General features: G+C 36.0%; 3 protein-coding genes across 7 annotated transcripts; 1 reads left to right on the top strand and 2 right to left on the bottom strand.

The window, feature by feature from the left end:
• The first annotated feature begins 3,614 nt into the window (after positions 1-3,614).
• On the top strand, positions 3,615-12,282 carry LOC112514349 (rab3 GTPase-activating protein catalytic subunit). Of its 4 annotated transcripts, none has more exons than XM_025120771.1 (14): positions 3,615-3,875; positions 4,041-4,108; positions 4,536-4,718; positions 5,155-5,246; positions 5,492-5,655; positions 5,764-5,945; positions 6,697-7,020; positions 7,109-7,173; positions 8,173-8,221; positions 8,337-8,490; positions 9,489-9,573; positions 9,665-9,734; positions 9,856-9,996; positions 11,956-12,282. In XM_025120771.1, exons 1-14 carry the CDS (start codon positions 3,758-3,760, stop codon positions 12,235-12,237), a joined length of 1,977 nt encoding a protein of 658 aa, XP_024976539.1. In that variant the 5' UTR covers positions 3,615-3,757; the 3' UTR covers positions 12,238-12,282. The 4 variants fall into 4 exon arrangements, with proteins under 4 accessions (XP_024976539.1, XP_024976540.1, XP_024976541.1 ...); XM_025120772.1 differs by having other exon boundaries at positions 3,659-3,875; positions 4,044-4,108; XM_025120773.1 differs by having other exon boundaries at positions 3,659-3,875; positions 5,558-5,655.
• Positions 12,283-12,298: 16 nt separating this feature from the next.
• LOC112514350 lies at positions 12,299-14,346 on the bottom strand. 2 transcript variants are annotated; one of them, XM_025120775.1, is made up of 2 exons: positions 14,033-14,346; positions 12,299-12,568 (listed from the first exon to the last, which is right to left on the bottom strand). In XM_025120775.1, the coding sequence occupies exons 1-2, from the start codon at positions 14,302-14,304 to the stop codon at positions 12,418-12,420; spliced, it is 423 nt and encodes a 140-aa protein (XP_024976543.1). In that variant the 5' UTR covers positions 14,305-14,346; the 3' UTR covers positions 12,299-12,417. The 2 variants fall into 2 exon arrangements, with proteins under 2 accessions (XP_024976543.1, XP_024976544.1); XM_025120776.1 differs by having other exon boundaries at positions 12,343-12,563; positions 14,033-14,329.
• Positions 14,347-16,696: 2,350 nt separating this feature from the next.
• LOC112514209 (glycine-rich protein 5-like) lies at positions 16,697-17,170 on the bottom strand. Its single transcript, XM_025120539.1, has one exon. The coding sequence runs from the start codon at positions 17,168-17,170 to the stop codon at positions 16,697-16,699; it is 474 nt and encodes a 157-aa protein (XP_024976307.1).
• Between the last annotated feature and the right edge of the window lie 1,267 nt (positions 17,171-18,437).

Raw genomic sequence — 18,437 nt, 5'->3', positions numbered from 1 at the left:
AATCCTAACCTATTTCGTAACCGTTTAAAAGATTTGATAAGACTAATGATAATAAATGATCGTGTTTAAAAGATTTGATGTTCCATTATTACCCTTTTAATTTTAATTTTTTTAAAAATCTTTTTAAATTTTAATTTTAATTTAAAAAATCTTTTAATTTTATTTTTTACTCACAATATGAGGTTATTGGGTTGTTCTTGCGTTCTCGTAAATCACAGAGGTTCTCGTTTGAACCCTTCCCTATATATATATATATACACATTATATTATGAAGCATTTGACAAAAACTCTTAAAAACCAATTTTTATGCATGAAGTACTGTTTATCGATTCATATTACTTAAAATTCAAAATTACAAGTAAATGTGTGTAAGTACAATCTATTAAAGTTTTATTTTTGAATTCGTGTAACTAATTGCAAATAAACATAATCAAATAGATGATAAACATCTCATTTTAAATATAAAAAACTTAAATATAATTAGAATAATCATTGATTTTTAACAAAGTACTTAATTATTATCTTTATAAAAAGTTATATTACTAAAGCAAAAATAAAAAAAACAATTAAAAATATACAAAAAAAAGAGAACTTTAAATTTTATAGTTTAGTACTAATATCAACATTTTTTTTCCAATTATTTATGATATCTTCATATTATATTTTATTCAAAAACAAAAATATTATCGCTTTCTCAAAAACACATATAACCGTATTATAACATCGACTGAGACAAAAAAAAAACGAAACTCTAAAATCGAGATGTATCTTGCTGCATTGTGCGAGTACCTTTTTAGTGTGTGTGGATGTATATATATAGATAGATATATATATATATATATAGATATATATATATATATATATATATATATGAGCCTAATTAAATGAGAACTAAATAGTTTGTGGTAACTGTGAGATCAAATATAAACCAATCATTTTAGATAATTAATGTTACTAAAATAAAATAAAGAGTAAATAAGTAAATTATGTCGATTATTCAATTTACTTTAATTAGTTTAATATATGTATATATACACACACACATGGACACATAGGGACCAAATTCGGCCTCCACCACCACTCCTATGACCTCCTCTGATCTCCTGTCTGACCAATACACCGTCTCCGATGATCGACCACTAAACACCAACCAGTGAGCATTCCCGACAGCTAGCGCCATCTTTGTCCCTTTGACCCCATCACTACCTATTTCCCTTCCCCCATCTCTGTCACAGTTGGTATCACAGTGGTACCACAGTTTGGTATCACAGTTGGTCTCAAAGTTTACTTTGTGTGGTTTTGGTATCACATTGTGTATCTTGGTGTATTTTGGGTATCACATGGTATTCGTCGGAGGCCAGAGGTAGGAGAGAGATAAGAGATAAAAAATTTAAAATACCTAAAATCTATTTTAATTATAATTTTAAGTCAAACTACTAAAAATATTAGTTTTCTAATTTATACATTGATTTGTGGTAGAGATTGAATATCACGATTATCACAAACTAATCAGTTCTTGTTTGAATAGACTCATATATATGCACACATATATAGATTTGTGATCATGTGAAACCAACATGTTTTGGTGAAATACGTGAGACATTTTTTTACAATTGAAACTTCAATGAAATCACACGGTTGAATAGGCATGGCAACAGGGCGGGGATGAGGCGGGTTTTGTAATACCCGGCCCCGGCCCCGGTTTGTAGTAGCATCCCCCGGCCCCGGTCTCGGCGGGTACGTGAATTATCATCCCGTCCCTGGTCTGTTTTTTCTTGCAATCCCCGGTCAAAACCCGATCAAACCCCATAAATAGTATTCTCTAGTTTGATTCTACCGGGGATCCCCGACCTTGGTTTGAGTAACATCTCCCGTCCCCGGTTTCCGGACCCGGGACCCGTTTTAGCGGGAAATCCCCGTCTCCGTTTAGGTCGGATGAACCGGTGATAAATGCTTAAATTATTATATTTTTATTATCAAATTACCCGGAAATTAGTGAGTTTTTTCTAAAATAATACAACACTTATCTATTATTTGTGATTTGGGTCGGTTTGTTTTAAATATATATAAACTTTAAGATCCATTATAATTGTGGATTGGTTTATTATATGCAGCCCAAAATCAAAGCCCATCAAAATCAAACGGCCCAACAGCTGTTTAGAAAGAAGAATTGGGCTGCTGCCCAAAATCAGACTTGTCGAGCGGGAGAAATCAATCGAGAGAGAGAGACGAGGCAAACGTGGAGAGCAAGAGATCGGGAGCGGGAGAAAACAGCAGCAAGACGTGGGCAGCGAGACGGAAGACGTGGGCAGAGAGGGTTCGATTGGAGAAGAGTCGATAGAAAGGGGCTGTCAATAGGCGAGGGAGGCAATCGATCGAAGAGGACAGCAGAATCGAGCAGCCGAGAAGGAGCAAAAGGGAGAAATGATTTTGGGGAAGAACATCTCACCCAATTTCACCCAATTTCATCCAATTTCTTAGGTATTTTCCTTAATTATTGCTTAATTATTGCAATTGGTAATCTAGGTTTAGCCATGTGTGGCTAAACCCTTTTCTTTCCAACATTAGTTGCTTAGATTTTGATTGTGGTTACTTTGAGACTCCATTGTAATCGTTTGGGATGAAATTATATGTTTGATTTCCATTTTAATGTCAATTTCATTTTGAGTATTGAGTAATCTGGCCAATTTCTTGATGTTCTTATGAAATAGTGTTATTCAAAAGTTGAGATACGTAATCGTMTTTACATTTTGATAAAGTAACATTTAAATCTATTTGGTTTCGTTGAGGTTTCCRAATTARAWTTTTGAAATCTTGCATCCAAAGCCTCATTAAGCCGAGCTTATGAGCTTATGGCTTTGAGTTGATGTTTTTCTARYCCTATAAAGCTAATTGCACATTTTTAGACTTGAGAGCTTATTCAACGTCTTAATTGCGATTAAGATCCGGCTAAAGAGCTTGTTTTAACCGGTGTTTCTTAAGGAAAAACATAGGTCGTTAGAGCTTATTAACGACTATAATCAACTTGGTTTTATTCATTACGTTTACGTTATTGGAATCGATGATTAGTACCACCTTCTTAATCAAAAGTAACTAATGTTGGGTTTTTATTTATTTGCTTTAAGTTGATTTTAATTATATGCTTAGCTTAATTAATTAAATCCAAACCCCCCCCCCCCTTCGTATTTACTTTTATTCAGTCAACTCGTACTTGATTAGTTTGGCTATAATAAGTTGAAACCGAGTCTCTGTGGAATCGAACCGACTTACCGCTATTATAATTTTGGTTGTAATTTGCCGTAGTTGGAACTTATTATTTGTCGGACTCGGCATCCGTCAACCGGGTTTCCCACTGTCAACCGGGTTTTCCACTGGATCGTGGCAAATCACCAGTTGAACAAATATATTTGGTTAAGATTTACAACAAAAAATATATTTGGTTAAGATTTACAACAAATATATTATTAACAAATAACAATTATTGGAAAATCCGAATTGATAATAGCAATGAAATACGAGACGCGCACTCTCCGACTGGTTCTTCAATCTATACATACACAAATATATATATATATATATATATATATATATATATATATACACACACACATGCAATTGTTACAGAAAGAGAAAGAGAGAGAAAGCGTGTGTGTGTGTGTGTGTGTTTCTGATTTCTTCGTCAATCCATTGGTGAAAAACTCGATTTCCCTCCAAACATGCCCTCAAATTCGTAGCCAAATCCGCAACAGTGCAGAAAATGGCGGCGTCTTCCACTGGTTTTGTATCTAAAGCAAGGACCGCCTTCCATTCCGCCGCTGCAAAAGCTGAGAAAGTCTTCACAGACATTAAAAAATCCGATTCTTCCACCGATCTAGGTTTTTCTTTTCTCTCTCTGTTTATATTTCATCTGATTTCAACTTAAGATTCGTGTTACAATCGAGAATCGAAGTGCTATTTTTAGTAGTTTGAGTTTTTCTTTGGGGTTTATTAATTCTTTGGATCTTGACTTGACTGAATATCTTGTATCTTTGATACTGAAGAAGAGTCCGCTAAACAATCCTCGGTTTCTGACAAAAACGATTCTCCTAGCGATGTGATCGTTACAAAGGTGAGTTGATTTATATATTACGTACAAAATCCATTCCATATCGTATCCTTTTCGGATTCCAATGTTTCGTATGTAGAATCATGATGTTTACTTTAGTGATTAGGAGAATGATCGATGAAGACAAGAAAATAATCAAAAGGAATTGGATTTCCAACTTTGTCTTGTTCCTTCCTCGAGATCTTTTCCCCCTTTTTTTACTGTTTCTGGTTTTCCTTTGAAAATTCATATTTGTTCACAAGGAATTTACAGATGTTTCAGTTCAATAACAGTAAGCAAATGTGATTATTACGAAATGAAGATTTAATAATAACAGAAGTATGGGGGCCTAGTTTGCAAGTGAACACTTATCACGTTTTGGTTTAGTTCTTGGCTGTTTATAGTCGACTTGTGTTGAATCTAGGTGCATTTGACTTTGGTATTTCTACAGGAAAAGAATGCAAAGTGGAGGCCTGAGCCAATTAAGACAAAGCAAGATTGGCAGGAGAGATTAAAGAACATAAGGTTTGGAAAAAAAGGAGTTCAAGAAGCTGATAAGACTGATGATACGACAATGTCTTTTCCAATATTTGATGAAAATATGTTCCTACCAAGTGGGAGTCCTATGCCTAAGGTAACAAAAAGAATTCACATGAACATTGATTTTCTTTAGATATTGTTGCGGGTATTTGTATTCTAGTATTCAAGTAATCAAGAATCTCTGCTGAAAGTGAAACTTAGATTGGGAAAGGCTGTAGATGGAGAAAGGCTCTAGATGGAGTCATGTGAATCTTGATGATTTCACTGCAAAATGTAGAGTTGCTGAACCTTTTTTAGTTAGTGAATGGTTTTAAGCATATGCACCGGAAAGATGAAGAGTTAGTGAATGGTTGCATGACTCTCTCTGTGAATTTTGCATCCATTAGCAGAAAGTACAAGCGATAGCGTAAGAAACCCATAAAATGGATATTGAGATTGATCCCTGAACCTGCTGTGGGTGACTTCTAAGAAATATTGAAAGAACTTTATTTTTCATGTCATCAACTGAAAAGTGATGTTCAATCTTCTAGGAACCAGATTGCGGTTTATTTGGTTCAGACGAGTCTAATATTGATATCATACCTTCAGCTGCTGTGCTTAGGCAATTGGCTATTGGCGTTGAGTAAGTGCTTCTTGTTATTTTTTTGTCAAATTTCCAGCTGATTTTTGTGATCATTGTGTACATGAGATTGTAAATGAAAATATAATCTTTTCAGCGTCTTCCTATTTTTATCATGTACTCGGCGTCTTGCTGTATTCTTAAAAATGTGAAGTAAATCATAGCACATATATCATATTATTGTCTCTGATTTTGGATGAGACAGTTTCACTGATCAAGTTATTAAGTTTGAGAAAACCCTATTGTAGTTCCACCAGAATGGTGAGGTCGATGAAAGATCTTCTCATGTCATCAAGAGATTCTTCACCTGTTAGGGAGAAAGCTGGTTTGAACTTCTCCGTGATGAAGTCGTTAGTACTGAGGGATAAAGAAGATAAGATTGATGTGGAGTTTGGTTCACTGCTTGGTGCAGGTAGATTCTTTGTTTTGGTGAATGTTGGTTGCTAAAAAGAAATATATTGGCTGAATTTTCTTGCATTGCCCCTTGATGGTCTTTCGATTTCTTGCAAGATATTCGCAGAAGGACATCGTTCTGGTAGGAAAACTAGCCGTATGTTGGAGACAAATGCAACAATTACATCTTTGCCCAAGGACCTTCATGCTGCTCCTCCTGACAGCTTTGTTGTAGAGCTTGCTGAAGCAATTGGATGTTTGAAAACTCTGAGGAAAATGGCATCATTTTGGTCCAGGGTTGTTGCAGAAGTAAGTGAGTTGCTCCAATTTTTACCTTATACTTGGAACTAAAAGTAAAATCAAAGAGACACCAGTATCCCCTAGCTTCTCATAGAAAAAGTACGTTCTAAAACCTTGCCTGTTTACCAGAAGCCGCGGAGGTTGTGATTTAGCCTTTTGTATGATTCTGGGGTAGCAGACTAGGTTTTGGGATGGTAGCTAGTGTGGTGGGACTTAAGGGAGCCATGGGGGTAGAGTCACAGAGAGCTGGCATTTTAGGCTGGAGGTGTGTTGTTTGGCATTCCTTGCTCCGTCTGTGTTCTGCCTTCCTTCCCTACTCGTTACTCTTTCATGCTTCTTCCACTATATGTTGGTCATTATTCCTTCCACCTGTTTTTTCTCACTCTTGCACAAGCCAGGGGTCGTCAAGGAAACAGTTACTCTACCCTGTTGGGTAGAGGTCTACCTACATCTTATTCTTCGCAGACCCTACTTCTGAGTGGGATCTGCTGGGCCTGTTCGGTTTGGTTTGGTTTCGTTTGATTTTTATGATTCTACCTCCTTTTCTAAGGCCTTCTTGATGTGTAATTCCATTTTTGTATTTCATTCTATAAATCCTTCAACAAGGCATTCCATTGTGATACTGAAGTATGAAAACTTCCCTACCGGCTTGCTAGCCTTGCTCATGCCCTTACTTGAGCTAGCTGGAGTATGCTATTTTTTCTATTTTTCACCCAATGTCTGTTATTATTTTGCTAGTAACATCACTTATGGTGTGCAGTTGAGAAGACTATGGTGTGAAGGACAACATATTCCTGGCATCCCTGCTGATGAAATTCCAGATTTAAATTGCTGCCTGTTGTATCAGCAGTTGCAGGTTATCAATTGCTGTATTTCTAGGAAACACCGCCGTGCTGTTGCCACGGAATCACTAGATTCTGTCCTAAAACAAGCCAGTATTAATGGAGAAACTGCTTCAGAAAGCTCTCTCATGTATGCTAGAGTTAGCTCTGGACAGCTTGTGCTTCGATTGGGAGCTGCCAAGCAATGTGAGAATTTAACACTGCTGGAAACTGGTGAACCTGTGTATGCCCCGGTTATGCAGGTTTGATCAATATCAATGCTCAATATAATTTGGCATTGTCGAGGTGCTTCCTTTTCTTATGGGAGTATTTTCATTTGCTGGATTACAGGAAGAGCCTTTGCTCACAGAAGATCTTGTCAAGGAAACAGAGGAATTTATACTACGTACAGGGAGGTCAGTGGACTAAATGCTCATAGTTCCATGTTTAAACAGATGTATTTAGTTAGACTCATCTTGGGTTATTTGAACAAGTGGCATTGCTTTTTAGGAAGTGTTTTGTTGTTACAAAAAGTCTGGGACCTAAGAATGAGAAATAAGAATCTTAGGCAGCTCGATGTTTTACTAAGTTATGTTTTATTGCTCTTGCTCTATTTGTATGTTTCAATGTTGTTGCTTACTTCTAATCCATTTTTCAAAACTCAACTTTCTAGTTTTCAAGTTCTTCTTTTTTCTTAAGTTTATTATTACTTCTCATACACTTTGCACAAGCCCTTGGACTCCACGGAATCAGCCACTCTACACTTCAGGGTACAAGTCAGGTCCGCTTACAATCCTCCCCCCCAACAAACAAAATGACCCCTCACTTCCGGGTGGGTTATACTAGGCTCGTTTGCTTAGGTTTGGTTTATGGAGAAAGAGGACTGTTCTGTAGTTTTGCCGACATGATTATGATCATTAAAGATAACATATCAATAAATGGACTCTCTCTCTTGTTGAAGCTCCTTGGTACTTGTTAAGACTATAAAAGGGAAGATGGAAATAACATACGGTTGTGCATATGAACTTGTTAGACTAGACTATATTACGTGAAATTGATGAATTAGGCATCTTTTTTTTTTGCTTTATTTATATGCGTTCCTGGTTCTCTGCTAGCTTTCTTTTCTTTTTTTCTGATTGTTTTTGCGTGAGCATTCTTTCCTGCTATTATTTCATTCAGTCCGTGAAAACTGACAAGTGCCAGCATATTGTCTTCTTATCTACTCATGTTTAACAAACTAGATTTGCTTGTGTCTTTATAGATGCCAACTAGCCAAAGTATGTTGCTTTTAACATCTAATTATCTATATTGATCTTGAGTCACATGCACCCATGTTTCTTTCTTCTTTTTTAATTCGAAATGAACGAACCCGTGTTATGGCATTCTAAACAAGTTGTCTTTTACTATGTACTCAGTGTTGGAGCAGGGTGCTCTCAACTACTATCAGACATGCAGGCTTTCAAGGTGAATTATAGGCTACAAAGCGGCAAATATTATCTTTAGAGGGCCGCGTGCCTTGTATAAAAATAAATGTCATCTTCTAGCTAACCCTGTGGTGCATTTAATCATTGTGACTTAGGCTGCAAATCCTGGGTGCATATTAGAAGATTTTGTTAGATGGCACTCACCCCCCGATTGGATGGAGCCAGCGACAGATGATGAAAGCAAAGAATCTGTTGATGGTGATAATTCGTCTTCTAGAGGACGCTTAAGTATGCGTATGCAGAAAGAAGGTATATATTCCTGCCATTCAATCATCTTCGGTACATAGTTTTCTTTGTGGATCATCTAATGTTTATTACTGAAGAACCATAACAAAGTGTTGTGAATGTACAAACCCTAACACCACTCAAGAACTAAAGAGAGAAATATATGGAGAAAAATGTCAAAATACAACTGGTTCGTCTAAAAAAATATCAATTAAACTATTATTTATAGTTGATACTAGGTACCCCTTGAGCTTTCGCTAATAGTGCTCCAGTACCCTCCAACTTTATTCAAATGTAAGACACAATCCTTCTACCCTTGAAATATCAACAAATGACCAATCACTCCTCCAAGAATAGAAACACCAACAAGCGACCTTGAACAAAGTAATAATAAGAGCATAATACAAATGACAAGATTGACAAATACTACAACCATTCTCAAATCTCAACAACAACATGCAAACTGATTTGTCATTGCTTTACTGGAGGTGTATGGTGCAAAGCATGAAATATAGTTTCAAGACCTTGGGAGTATCTTCAAAGTAATCAACTTCTTCAACTTAGATCAGTAATTTAGTATGATAACCAGTAATTGGCCGGTGGATGGAGATTTCATGGCACTCCGTCACACCTTATACATAGATTATGACCCTGGCTGTTTGTATGATGCATTCAGTAACGGGTTTCAGGGTTAATGTCTGGATTATCCCTGCATAAATTTTGCCTTGCGTAGGATGAAGCTGTCTTGACTGCTAGGACTTCTACTGTTAATTTTTTTTAGCATGTTACATGAAATTGTGCTTTAAAGTCTCTGCTCAATCAATGTAGAAGCAGAAGCTTCAACCTTTTCTGGCACTTCACTTCAAAATATTTTAATATGTTCACCTTATGCATTTTGTTTACCTTTCATGACATTAATCACTTCCTTTCTCTGTGCAATCACCAATGCCTTGCATACATTCTGTTTAGTTTTATACGAACAGAAGCTTGATTCAGCAACGGGTTTTTGTGTTGGTGTTCAGGTAATTTGTGGAGAGAGATCTGGGAAACTGCAAAACCGGTACCAGCTGTTAAACAGTCTCCATTATATGATGAAGATTTGTCTGTGTAAGTGGGATAAGTTCTTTTCCATCATCAGATCATGATCACTCTCTTGACATTATCTAATAAAAGGTGTATGGTTTCTTTGTGTCTTTAGGGAAGGCATTCTGCATGGCTTAGAAGATTTCTTGCCTTCTAGTTTCTTTGAACAACTATACATTTCTCTTGTAAGTCATGGCTCTATATATTTTACCTTTTCTCATCGATGATCTCCTATCTTCTTGCTGTAAGATGAACATTTCTGGCTTCATTTGATGTGTTGAATGATATAAATTGTTCAATTTTCAGCTATGTTCAGGATTTGCGGTTGCTGAGATCAGAACATCAACGAACGAATATTTGTACAAGATGTTCCTTGAGTGCAAAGACTACATTGTTGCCACTTGTCAAGGCAAAAGTTGGTTTGAGAAAGTCAATGATATATGTCAGGTATCCTATACAACTAACCTGTGGTTTAGATATCTACTTCTGTCGTATGAATCGTGCAACCTCTTTTGACATGTTAGGAACTAAAAGGAACATAACATATGGGGTTTTGTTTTCCAAGTGTGCGTTTGGTACACTGGACAAGACAAAACATAACAAGGATCACCGTTCCACGCTTGACAGGTTTTTTATTTGGAACAAAGTGGAAAAACAGGCGTGTTCCACCCCCACCCCATGTAATAAGGTGGAACAAACGTATATTTTACCAATATAACATCAAAATAAAACCTAATTCACGCTTCCCTCTTTACATTTTATTCGTTCTTTGAATTTTATTTATTGTATTTTATGCTTTTTAAACTTTCACTTATTGTCTTCAAAATATTATTTTTATACAGTTTTCTATATTTTGGTTGATTTATTACATAATTTATTAAATATTAGTAATAAAAAAATAATATAGAAAAGGTATGAAATAAAAATTAGAAACTACATAATTTTTTTGTTTTAGTGTCATTTTTAACCGTCTTGACAAAAACTTCCTAATGATATATCTTGTTATAAAAATATTTATTTTATTATAATTTAATAAATTAATCAAAATATATAAAGATATAAACAATGCATTAGAGGTAAATTGGTCATTTTATCTGTTTAGACTGTTTTGTTCTATCTAATTCTGTCTCACCAGACGCCGAACAAATGTTTTGTTCTGTCCTGTTCTGTCATGTTTGGATACCAAACGCACCTAAATGGATGAAAATTTGATAGCTCCTTATAAGCTTAAGTTGCGGGCTGCCAATAATTTCCACGACGGTTTTATATGATTTAGAAATTAGACGTTACTGGGTTGGCCTATTGCTTTGGGCTTGGGGTGTCACAAAATGATATCAGAGTCGATCCTTGTGCCATATGGATGATGGCCGAGTCCCTTGGGAGTGTTTATAACATCTTAGTTGAATTCCACCTTGCCAATATAGGAGGATGTTGGGTAGGCCAGGCGAGAATGTAAGAATGTTAAGTGGGAGAGTTTGTGACAACCCGTCCGATGTACATAGAGAGTGAAATAAGTGAGCTCTGGCTATCATTAACTTCCAAAATGGTTCCATGTAAATTTAGAAGTTATGGAGTATTGCTTTGAAACTTTTTAGGACAAATCCTTCTAATTGATAACAATTCTTTCATCACTTATTTGCCTATTTCCGTGATGGGGACTGTAATCTTTCTTGTTACTGTGTTCCTGAAAGTGTTGAAAACATAGTTTGATCGTCAAAATCTATATTGAATGATAATAAGTTGAGTTTTTTCTTTTATGATCTTTTCTTGAAAAATGTTTAACATATATATATATATATATATATATATTTATGTATATATGGGCTTAATCATTTGAGAACCTCAAAATCTGTGAGATTATCATTTGAAAACTCTGGAATCTGTGACAACTTCTACCTTTAAGGTTTTGTTTCACATATTTTTTTTCCATCTAAACATGGTATTTAATGTATTGATTAACATATATTGTTTCACAACATGTTTGTTCCAAATCTATTCGGTTCACAATCTGATACTTGTTTATGTGTATTTTTTATTTCACAAACACGCCAAAAATGTTCACATTGTGAAACAAATATATGTTAATCACTACATTAAGTTCTAGCCATAGATGAAAAAAAATCAAATGAAATAGCACATGATGCATTGGTTCGCAAAGATCTCACGATTTAGAGAATTCTCAAAAGAAGATCCCCCTATATATATGCATTGACACAATCGAATTGTGTATCGTGTCAATGAGTATATTCATGACTGAATATCTACTATATATGCAAGTCTATATTCACCGATGCATATACTCACTGACATTCATAAAATGTATATGCTTATACTGGTTCTCACAGTTTTTAAAATATTCACGGTTATCATGTGTGCGTATTAATGATTTTTATTTTCTTGTGATAGGTGTACGAGACGGTGGCGATGATGGTTTTGAACCCCGATGAGTTCATAAGGCTCACAAAACAGCAACAGCCCGATGAAGGTTCCACAGGCGGTGAACAAAAAGGTCGATTTAGGAGACTAAGCTTCGTCTTCGGTAAAACACCACCAAAAGACCCAAAGAATCACGTAGACGAGAACCCATTACGCCAATCCTTCTCATCGATGTTTTCAAAGAAACCACCGAAGGCCGGGAGTGCATCCTCGGCTGAGAAATCAGTCCAGAACGATTGGATAGATGTATAATCATTCTTCTTCTTCTTCACCTTTAGATTTAATTGTAAATTTTCTTGAAATAACGAGGTAAATTTAATTTGTTGGTTTTTTGGGGAGATTTGGTTATTCGTATACAAACAAACTAAGTATAAGTGTATATTATCATCATCAAAAAGACAGTTACATGAATCAAAATCAAGTGGTTTTTTGTCACTTGGTGCCTTGGAATCCTTTCTTTTCTGGTTCTAAACTAACTTCGTTGGGTTCTTGATCTTTACTTGCATCTTCAGATTCGAGATCCTTCATGATGATTCGTGGCACCACGAAGTTGGTGATCCAGTAAAGAAACAGGAATGCTGCACTGTGAATCAGGTACAATTATAAGATATTTTTGACGCTCTTTAGAATGTTAGAATTTATTGAATTTAAGTTTGGATAATTACTAAACTAGCTGAATTCGGAGGGGTCCTGTTGCAAAATAGCCAACTTTTTCGACATTTGCACAAAATAGCCACCTGGTTAGCGAAATGGGCTTCGCGGGTTCCACTTTTTTAGGTTTTCGGTACGATCTTGAGTGTTTTAATACAAAAAGATCTTTGAAGCTCTTTAGAAGGATTTAAGGTGGGATAATTACTAAACTAGCTGAATTCGGAGGGGCCTTGTTGCAAAATAGCCAACGTTTTCGACATTTGCACAAAATAGCCACCTGGTTGGCGAAGTGGGCTTCGAGGGTTCCACTTTTTTAGGTTTTTGGTACGAATCTTGACTAATATAATACGAAAAGATGTACTTCTAATGCTTCACAAAGTGGCCTGTTTTGCTAGTTGCTTCTTATTTTGCTAGCTAGTCGTTTGTGATGTTTCTAGGCTTAAAACTACTACAAGATTGAAAGCTTACTGAAGTTGTTTGGAGTGGATTTCATAGTGGGGACTAGGGACTCAGGGAAAAGCTCATGCTCGAATTATGGACTAGGTCCGGCCTGAAAAAGCCCGGCCCTAGTGAGCCTGCAACTTGGTCCAGGCCAGGCCTCGGAGCCCGTGAGGCGAAAATTTTGGGGGAAGACCCGGATCGAAAAATCCCGACCTAGAAAAAGCATGGAGGAGCCCGATCGGACCCTCTTCATTCCCAAAGCCTGGCCCGACCTTAAAAAAGTCTAGGCCGGACTTGGAAGGCCTGTGCCTCGCTTGAAAAAGCCTGGGCCTTGTGCATCTCTGGTACCATCTCGCAAAAAAAGGGAGCTTGCAAATCCACTTTAGTTGGTTTTCCATCAAATCCAGTATGGATAAAAACTGTTTGTATGGATTAATTTGTCTGTACAGATTGAGAATATTTTTGTTTCGGAGGTTTTTCTTAATAAATGGATGGAGCATGTTTTTTAATTGGGAGGGACATGTTTTGAAAAAACTTAGCTTTCTGCATAAAGACACCCCTCCCTCCCTCCCCCCCAAGCTTACTGAATAAGCCATTTTCAATATCATTAAGCCACTATTAAACATTCATGTAGCTGATCGAATAAGCTATGAGTCACATTAAGCTGCTAACAAACATACCTTTAGCTAACTGGGTTGACTATTTTGTGCAAATGTCAAAAAGAATTGGCCACTTTGCAGTGGGACCCACCGGATTTGGCTTAGTTTAGTGATTATCCCATTTAAGTTTTATAAGCTAAATGGAATCTTGGAATGGAATGCACCAAACTTGTGGTGTTGAATTTGGGACAAAGTTCTGTATAAGCAAAAGAGTGAATCATCATGAAGCAATGTGCCCAATTTGGTGTAGTTAGAGAACATATAAGAAGAATTGAAGAAGGGTATTTGAGGAAAACCTTGTGGGAATCAAAACTGATAAGTCTCCGGTGGTGGCAGGGGGCGGATTGACACCAAGAACCACCAGATGAGAAGAGGTGATAGCCATGGCCTTGATCCTTAAAGGTGGATGTCTAGAGAAGTAATGGAGTCTGTGAGGGTTGAGGTGTTGGGTATGGTTCAACTTTGATAGGGTGGAGAGTGGTGGCGGCTGCGGCGGCTGGTGGTGGTGGTGGTGGTGGTGGATGATGGATTTCATTTTTTCAAATTCCAGTTTAACCACACATACCATATGATATGATGATGACTTAGGTGGAGAATTTGGCTGGCTATGGATAATGTTTTTGGGGTTTAGGTTACCTTTGGAAATTGGGTGTGGGGGTATAGGGGTAATTTTACGTTATCACGTGCCTATGCACGTGATTTTTCTCTATTTGGCCATTCTATCTAACGTCTGCTTAATGATTTAGAATGACTTATTCATTAAGCTCTCACGGTGAAGCTTTATGCAGAAAGTTTAAGTTTTTTCTAAACTTGCCCTTCCCAACTAAAAAACACGTTCATTCGGATCTATACAGACATGTTAATCCTTCCAAACAAATTTTTTTCCAATCTATACAGACAGAATAATTTATGCAGACAACCTTATTCATATAATACTTAATGAAAAACCAACTAAACAACCTCTATGTAGACAGATTAATCCATGCATAAACCACAGACGAAAATTGTAATTTACTCTACTTATAAACTATATTGATAAAATACCAAATATAACAAGTTTGGTTTGGTTATAAAAACAGTCCGTGACACCGCGCTTTGTGCGGTGATAATTTGTTTTTGTGAGAGAATATGTAACCAAATTAACATGAAACACAATTCGTTAGTCAACAACTAAAGAAATGCAATATACTTTTATTTATAATGAAACCGAATAAAGATGAGCATGTGAGGTGTCTTGATGTACATACAAAATGTGTTGCGTTTTTTAATCACACTGGCGCGTTGCAGAAAGCGGAATACCAAATATAGAGAAAAATTTCCTCTTGTCATGGTTAGACATTCAACTTCGAGCTATATCTTCAACACAATACAAAATCTATTGTTGAAAGATTATGAGTAGAATAACTACAAGGGTGGTGTCCGATTGGTTTGAGCTTGGCCTCCAAAGGTCAAAAGTGTCTGCATGTCTCATGTTCGAATCTAAGGAGAAATAAAAATCCCTTTGTGGCCACGGAGGTTCGAATCCATTGAGTTCTAACAAAGTACTTAATTATTATCTTTAGAAAAAAAATATTATTAAACCAAAAATAAAAAAATGAATTAAAGAAATTACACAAAAAAAGAAATTTTAAGTTGTTAGTTTGGTACTAATACCAATATATATTTTTTTTCAAATTTTTATGATATCTTCGTATTTATATTTTATTCAAAAATAAAAACATTATCATTTTTTCAAAACCATATAAAACCTGTATTATAACATCGACTGAGACAAAATAAAACTGAAAATCAAAATCGAGATGTATCTCGTTACATTGTGCGGGTACCCTTTTAGTTTTTTTTTTTTGATAATATATTTTTATTTGATTATAAATGTAAATCATTTTCTTAACCAGTCCAAAAAAGCTTGACGTAGAGCAAATTTCTATTCTGGTTGGGCTAATCGGTTTGGTTTGGTTTGTTTTGTTACAGTCTAGTTGCAGCTAGGTAGAGGCGATCCAAAAAGTTGTTTTTGTAATTGTACTGTAATATATAACGAAACAAAATGATGGTACCCATAAGAACCGTAAAAAAATACAGTGTTGGAAAATTTTAGTGGTTGCACAATGTCCGACCGACACCTCCCTGAATCTGACCTTGGAGCCGGGTCCTCCTTCATAAAATATTAATCATGCCCAATTCTAGTTGATCATGACAGGTCCCTCTGGTCTAGTTAACGATACCATTTCTGATGTAAACCTTGTCGGTAGCCACTGATTTAGAACAGTTACGCACGAGTGTGTAATTATGTCGTAAAAATGATTATTACGATTTAAATTCGTAATAATTAGTTTTGCAGTGTTTGAGACAGATCATAAAAAAGGGCAAATTGCATGGAAAAGTAACGTATTTTAATTTGATTCGTATTTTCGGTAGCGTACATTCAAATCTTTCATTTTGGTATCTAAGATTTAAAGTTTTAAATATTTAAATATCCGGGTAACCGGTTGAACACTAATTTTAGATTAAAAAAATAATTTTAGATTTAAATAAATCAATGTCATTAACCACGTCAGCAAATAATACCAAGTTGGATACTACATCACTCGCCACATTATCATGAAAACCGGTTAATGCTTCAACCAGTTAACCGAGTACTAATGTTTAAAATTTTACATCTTAGGTACCAAAATAAAAGTTCTTACAGTACATTACCCAAAATAGGAATCAAGTGACAGTACGTTATTTTTTCATGCAATTTGCCCTAAAAAAATAAAATTGAAATTGTTATAGCGACAAATATCAATATTAATTAATACATTATTTTATTTGTTTTATTACAACATAAAACCATGGTTTATTTATGGTTTTCCAACATTAAAATAATATGAAAACAAATTAGACAAAAAAAAAGCAACAATTAACTCACAACAAATCCATGCATAATGTAATTATACATTTATGTGTATGCATGCATGCACTCAAGGAATTCCACCACCCAAACCTCCACCGGATCCACCACCCAAACCACCGCCTAAACCGCCTAAACCGCCGAGACCGCCGAGTCCCCCGCCAAGTCCACCGCCACTACCGAGCCCAGCGCCACCACCTAACCCAGACCCACCTCCAAAACCGGCACCGGCTCCTCCACCAAATCCAGATCCACCTCCTAATCCACCGCCAGCTCCACCTCCACCACCGAACCCTCCTCCTCCACCACCACCCAATCCAGAACCCCCACCAAGACCAGCACCTCCCCCAGCACCACCGCCAGCACCGCCTCCTAGTCCACCACCACCGCCAAATCCTCCACCACCACCACCTCCGCCTCCAAGGCCGCCACTGTAAAAAGTCTTGCCATCTTTAAAAGAAGCAGCAGTGGAAGTGAGCTGCCTGGCAGTGGAGGTTGAAACAAGAACACCAATAACAACAAGAAGAAGGAATTTGGAAGCCATAAAAAATACCAATGATGATGATGGTGGTGGTGGTGGTTATGATGGTGCATGTATATATAGGGTTATATAAGCATGCAACGATGTGTTGTACGGTACAACTTTAAGAAAAAAAATATCAAACCAATAAATGCAAAGGTACAATGAAATGTGGGAAAAATAAATGTGACATCTTTTTCATTCAACCATCTCTTTGACAACAATATATCCATGAGATTTAACATATAATGCCTTCACCCACCCAATTCTAATTTCATTTTTATGCACCGTTTACTGATAAATATTACTGGATCTGATAAATCGGATCTTTTCAACTGGATTTGTTGACTTCAGTCATGAATATACTTTCGTCCCTGCTCGACGGATGGGTCAGAATATATCAGTGATCCAGCACTGATTTTAGTTATCTTTTTATATTCTTATTCTAATGATGCCCGTAATATGCTTAATTTAAGTTATAGATTTGATACACTGCATGCAAACACACGCACGCATATAGAAAAACTGGATTTTGTAAGTTATTATAAACTGATTCAAGCACATATGTATATGGAATATAGGGTCTGATGTACGCTTACCTGGTCACGTCAAAAAGTAGAGCAGTCATTTTAGTAGAAATGTAAAATAAAGTGTTTTAAAAAATGATTTTGATGTAGTATCATTTGATTCAAAAAATTTGGACGAAAATGAAAAATGCGACATGGGAACCAGAAATGTAAAATACTCAAGTTTTTGAAATACAGAACCAGTACTAGAAAACAGTAGATAGAAAACTGGTTTCGGACGTATTAGGGTAAGTGTATAAAAACATAGGAACGTATAGTAACAGTTTTACAAACTACTCGCTACATCAGCATGGTAAACGGTTAACGCTTTATTTCAATAACAAATTTCTAAAAAACAAATTACAATAAATAACAACATAATTTAACTTTATTTCTAATTTAATTTATTAGATTTTAAAAATCAAGAAAAGCCATTAATTATTGTAACCTTATCCAAATTAAATTTATGGAAATGATGAAAGTTCGTTTATTATGATTTATATTGGTTGACGATTGAGATTGAGTTATATTGATTGTACAAATATAAAAGATTACATAATAACTCATTGGGATCATGTGAGACCAGCCTGTTTTCGTGAGACCCGTGAAACCAGCATTTTACACTTGAAACTTCACAGCAAAATGCTGTGAAGGTGACTTTTTAAAACCTTCACAGTGTTTTTGCTGTGAATGTTCGACTTTTTTTAAACCTTCACAGTGTTTTT

Source organism: Cynara cardunculus (assembly GCF_001531365.2).
Source record: "Cynara cardunculus var. scolymus isolate 2C chromosome LG 6, CcrdV1, whole genome shotgun sequence".
In the NCBI taxonomy this organism is placed as follows: Eukaryota; Viridiplantae; Streptophyta; class Magnoliopsida; order Asterales; family Asteraceae; genus Cynara; species Cynara cardunculus.
The sequence above is the reverse complement of the archived record's forward strand: the minus strand, read 5'-3'. Positions and strand labels throughout refer to the sequence as shown.

Bases quoted from the DNA above. Each gene is read 5' to 3' on its own strand.
- LOC112514349 (XM_025120771.1), top strand. From the start codon at position 3,758: ATGGCGGCGTCTTCCACTGGTTTTGTATCTAAAGCAAGGACCGCCTTC. The intron at 5,656-5,763 runs GTAGATTCTTTG...AGATATTCGCAG, and splicing joins TGGTTCACTGCTTGGTGCAG to AAGGACATCGTTCTGGTAGG. The intron at 7,021-7,108 runs GTTTGATCAATA...GCTGGATTACAG, and splicing joins TGTATGCCCCGGTTATGCAG to GAAGAGCCTTTGCTCACAGA.
- LOC112514350 (XM_025120775.1), bottom strand. From the start codon at position 14,304: ATGGTATGTGTGGTTAAACTGGAATTTGAAAAAATGAAATCCATCATC. The intron at 12,569-14,032 runs GTTTTCCTCAAA...CCTGATTCACAG, and splicing joins TCAGTTTTGATTCCCACAAG to TGCAGCATTCCTGTTTCTTT.
- LOC112514209 (XM_025120539.1), bottom strand. From the start codon at position 17,170: ATGGCTTCCAAATTCCTTCTTCTTGTTGTTATTGGTGTTCTTGTTTCA.